This window comes from Falco cherrug, chromosome 7, assembly GCF_023634085.1.
Source record: "Falco cherrug isolate bFalChe1 chromosome 7, bFalChe1.pri, whole genome shotgun sequence".
In the NCBI taxonomy this organism is placed as follows: Eukaryota; Metazoa; Chordata; class Aves; order Falconiformes; family Falconidae; genus Falco; species Falco cherrug.
In genome coordinates, this window is record NC_073703.1 from 34,749,936 (window position 1) to 34,754,505 (window position 4,570).

General features: G+C 59.0%; 1 protein-coding gene across 1 annotated transcript; it reads left to right on the plus strand.

Annotated features, from left to right (window-relative positions):
* The first annotated feature begins 356 nt into the window (after positions 1-356).
* On the plus strand, positions 357-3,401 carry BMP4 (bone morphogenetic protein 4). The gene is made up of 3 exons (XM_055717167.1): positions 357-506; positions 986-1,362; positions 2,336-3,401. Exons 2-3 carry the CDS (start codon positions 993-995, stop codon positions 3,175-3,177), a joined length of 1,212 nt encoding a protein of 403 aa, XP_055573142.1. The 5' UTR covers positions 357-506; positions 986-992; the 3' UTR covers positions 3,178-3,401.
* Positions 3,402-4,570: the final 1,169 nt, after the last annotated feature.

Sequence of the window (4,570 nt, forward strand, 5' to 3'; positions counted from 1 at the left end):
AGCGAGGGGCGGGGGGGGCCCGCACCGTGGGCTGTGCCGGCCCCCGGGGATGCACCTGAGCGGGGAGGGGGGTCGGGCCCCCCCCAGGGACCGCGCTCGCCCCCGCCCGCCGCCCCGCCGCGCCTCGGCCCCCACACCGGCGGGGTGCCGGCCCCCGGGCGCAGCCCCTCCGCCGGCCGCCCCCCACCGCTCCCCGGGGCGGCGGGCGCCGCGGGCCGGAGCTGGCGCGGGCGGCGGGGCGGGCCGGGCCGTCCCCCGCGGGGCCGGGCCGGGCAGGGGCGGGCCGGGGGCGGCGGGCCGGGCCGGGCCGGGCTGGCGGGGTGCGCGGCTCCACGTGACTGCGGGGCCGGGAGAAAACCGGGGCCGGCGGCGGCGGCGGCCGCACTGCGCCCGGGCGGCGATCGCGGGAGGCGCTCGGCAGCCGCTGCCCCGAGGCTTTCGGCGCGCTGGGTCCGGGCTGGCTCTCCAGAATCATGGACTGTGCTGATATGCCTTGCTTGCTGTCAGTGAGTACAGCCCTCTTCTTCCTCGGCTTCGCTCTTTACTTTTAGTTTCCCGTACGGGTCTCGGCTTTAGTTTTTTCAACTTTATTTTGTTCCTGGCCCCGTTCCTCCCCTCCCGGGGTCCGGCGGCGGGACGCGAACCCGCGGCTCCTCCGCCCGCCGAGCCGGGCTCCCCTTCCCCTTCCCCGCCGGGCGCCGGGGCCCCGCCGCCGCTTCGGCCCGGCTCGGCTCGGCTCGGCTGGGTCCGGTCCGGCGGGGCGAGCGGGGCCGGGATGCGCCGGGGAGCCGCCGGCCCGTGGGGGCTGCCGGGCTAGTCCCTGCCCGCCGGGGCGCGCCCGCTGCCGCTCGGGGCTCCTTCTGATGTCGCTCTGCCATTTATTATTATTCTTATTATTCTTATTTTTATGTTTACTCGGAGGAGGGGGGGTTGCTTCTCACCCTGACTTTCCTTGTTGGTTGTTGTCGCGTTTTTTACACTCCAGAGACACCATGATTCCTGGTAACCGAATGCTGATGGTCATCCTACTATGCCAAGTCCTGCTAGGAGGTACTAACCATGCTAGCCTGATACCCGAGCCCGGCAGGAAGAAGGTCGCGGAGCTGCAGGGACAAGCCGGATCCGGACGCCGCTCTGCCCAAAGCCATGAACTCTTGCGGGGTTTCGAAACAACTCTGCTGCAGATGTTTGGGCTGCGAAGGCGGCCTCAGCCCAGCAAGTCAGCCGTCATTCCTAGTTACATGCTGGATCTCTATCGGCTCCAGTCTGGAGAAGAGGAGGAAAGCCTCCAGGAGATTAGCCTGCAGTACCCTGAGCGATCGACCAGCCGGGCAAACACCGTGAGGAGTTTCCACCATGAAGGTCAGTGATGGGAGGAGGTAAATTCCCAGCCCTGGTAGCGAGCGGGATTTCCTTGCGTTTGGAAGCTCACAAATGCATTTAGAAGCAGGATGTGCCCGGCCCAAAATTTATGGGAGGAAAACTGCCCGCCCCCCCCACCCCCCAAGCCCACTGCGTGTGGGTGACAGGCGCTGCTCTCTGTTTTTTCCAGCATCCTGTGCTTAACCCGAGCTTGACCACATTTTGAGGTGCTTTCCCTTCTGTTGACAACAGCGAGTTTCCTTCGGTGCCTCTGCCTCGGGGTCACTCCCTGGGCTCGTGTGGATTTAATGGCTCTGGATCAGATGCGGGAGTAAAGTGAGGGCGGGATCTCGCCCCTGGTTTCTTTTGAACTATCAAAGCGATTGCTGCCTGGTTTTGCTCTTAAGGAAAAAAAAAAAATCCGAAAAAGCCCCTACTCGAATTTAATACTTACAGCTGTGTGTTTATAAGGTTTATTCAATAGGCCCTTGTAATCTGATCCAAATGTTTCCTAGCGGATGTTTCTTTTCCAAAGTAAATCTGAATTATTAATCCAGCCGCATCATTACTGCGTTGGAATTTGCTTCTCTTTCTCCCCCTGCCCCCTGCGCCCCGTAACAAGGCACCTCTGTGCTCTGTGGCGCCGCATCTCACTGGGGAGATGATTTTGGAGAGACTGGGGGGGGCAGGGGGAGTGAGAGGGGAAACGCCTCCCCAAAAGGGGAGGCAAGCAGGGAAGGGGTGACAGTCCAGGCACAGGCACGCGGAGGGTGAGGGAGCTGCGCTGGGGCAGGACCCACTCCGGGTCCAGCTGGGAAGGATGCGCAGGGGAGTGGAGAGGTGCCGGTGGCTGCCAGGCAGGTGAAGTGTGGGTGCTGTGGCTGCGCCGGGGGCTGTGGCTGGCTGCCCTGAGGCTGATGTGCTCTTGTTTGCTCTTTGCACTGCTTTCCCCCCCTGCCCTGCTCCCCTCCAGAGCACCTGGAGACTGTCCCGGGTCCCAGTGAGGCGCCCCGGATCCGCTTCGTCTTTAACCTCAGCAGCGTGCCGGAAAACGAGGTGATCTCCTCTGCGGAGCTGCGGCTGTACCGGGAGCAGGTGGAGGAGCCGAGCGCGGCGTGGGAGAGGGGCTTCCATCGGATAAACATTTATGAAGTGATGAAGCCGCTGTCGGAGCGTGCTCAGGCCATTACGCGCCTGTTGGACACACGTCTGGTGCACCACAATGTGACGCGCTGGGAGACCTTTGATGTGAGCCCAGCTGTGATCCGGTGGACCAAGGACAAGCAACCGAACCATGGGCTGGTGATTGAGGTGACCCACCTCCACCATGCACAGACTCATCAGGGCAAACACGTCAGGATTAGCCGATCTTTACCTCAAGGGCGTGGGGACTGGGCTCAGCTCAGGCCGCTCCTGGTCACTTTTGGGCATGACGGGCGAGGCCACGCGCTGACCCGCAGAGCCCGCCGGAGCCCCAAGCACCAGCGTTCCCGCAAGAACAAAAAAAACTGCCGCCGCCATGCCCTCTATGTGGATTTCAGCGATGTGGGCTGGAACGACTGGATCGTGGCACCCCCGGGGTATCAGGCATTTTACTGCCACGGGGACTGCCCTTTCCCTCTGGCCGACCACCTCAACTCCACGAACCATGCCATCGTGCAGACGCTGGTGAACTCCGTGAACTCCAGCATCCCCAAGGCCTGCTGTGTGCCCACGGAGCTGAGCGCCATCTCCATGCTCTACCTGGATGAGTATGACAAGGTGGTCCTGAAAAACTACCAGGAGATGGTGGTGGAGGGGTGCGGGTGCCGCTGACCCCCTTCCCCGCCGCCCTCTCCTCCCCTTCTCTCTCCCTTCCGTCCCACCCCAGAACTGCTTGCTATAGCTGGACTCTTCTCTAAACTAAACGTTCACCTTGACCTTATTTATGACTTTATGTGCAAATGTTTTTGACAATAATGATCATATATTTTGACAAAATATATTTATAACTACATATTAAAAGAAAAAATAAAATGAGTCATTATTTTAAAGGTAAACGCATTTTGTGTCTCGCCTCTCAGGGTGCTGCTGAGGCTGTGCTGGCTGGGTGTGCAGCAGGGAATGTATCTTCTCTCCTGCTCATCTTCTTCCCCTTGCCCCTGCTTCCCCCCACCCTCCTCTTTTACCCCTTAAAGGCTTTGCAAATTTTAGTCTTTCTATTTCTTGCCAAGGTACCGCGGATCCCCCTGTGCTGGGGCTGCACCACATGGGAGATGAGGGTCCCTGGAGATTAAGAGCTGCTGCTCCTGGCTGCTGGGAATAGAGCCGACCTTGCTAACCTGGCCCAAGTCTTTGCAAAGCAACCCACCAAACATGCATTTGAAAAGAAGGTGAAGATTTACCTGAGGGCTTTATGCTAAAACCCACTGGGTTTCATACCCTTCCTCCATCTTCAGGATTGCCCAGGTTTTAAAACTATTAACATTTTCCGACCCCCCCCCCCCCCTCCCCATCCTCCCCTCCCCACTGGAGATTGGCTTCTTTGGGAAGCTTCAAAGGTTTGCACGGGTCCTTTGAAGATCAAATCACCCCATTACAATGCCAAAAAAAAAAAAAAAAGATATCTGGAGCAGTTAAATATGTGTTAGCTAATAGCTACCTATGCTGTGTCCTTTCCAAATTGCTTCCGAGCAGGAAGGTGATCAGAGCTGAGCAGGTACAGTTGGAGGTGTCTAGGACCTGAAACCCCCAGCTCAAACACATCGGATGGGCTGTGTTTGGCTTGGAAAATAGGGAGCTGTGCCCTAGGCTGGGCAGCACGGTGGGCTGTGTGTGAGGGGCTCCTGCCCTCAGCGATCGTGGGAGTGGGAAGGGAAGGGAGCAGGGCGAGGCTGCATGGTGCTTTTTTTCTTTTCCCCTTTTTTTCTTTCCTTTAATGGTTGAAGCTTTCCAACCCTCCAAAAGGGGTAGCTTAGTTAAAACCAGTAAAAACTGGAGTGGAAAGCTCGCTAAAAGCCTTAGCTCCTTAAAGAGTGCAGGTGGAGAGAGAAGGGAGCTGTGGGGGGAGGCAAGCATGGCCCTGTGTTTCTCCCTGAAACAAAACAAAAAAAAAGCAGCCCTCAGCCTATGTTGTGCTAGCGAGGCTTTTCCACCCCTCCATCCCACCAGGTACGGGTGTATGGGAACAGGCCACGGTGTCCCCTCTGCTGCTGGAGAGTCATCGGGT

Bases quoted from the DNA above. Each gene is read 5' to 3' on its own strand.
- BMP4 (XM_055717167.1), top strand. From the start codon at position 993: ATGATTCCTGGTAACCGAATGCTGATGGTCATCCTACTATGCCAAGTC. The intron at 1,363-2,335 runs GTCAGTGATGGG...GCTCCCCTCCAG, and splicing joins GAGGAGTTTCCACCATGAAG to AGCACCTGGAGACTGTCCCG.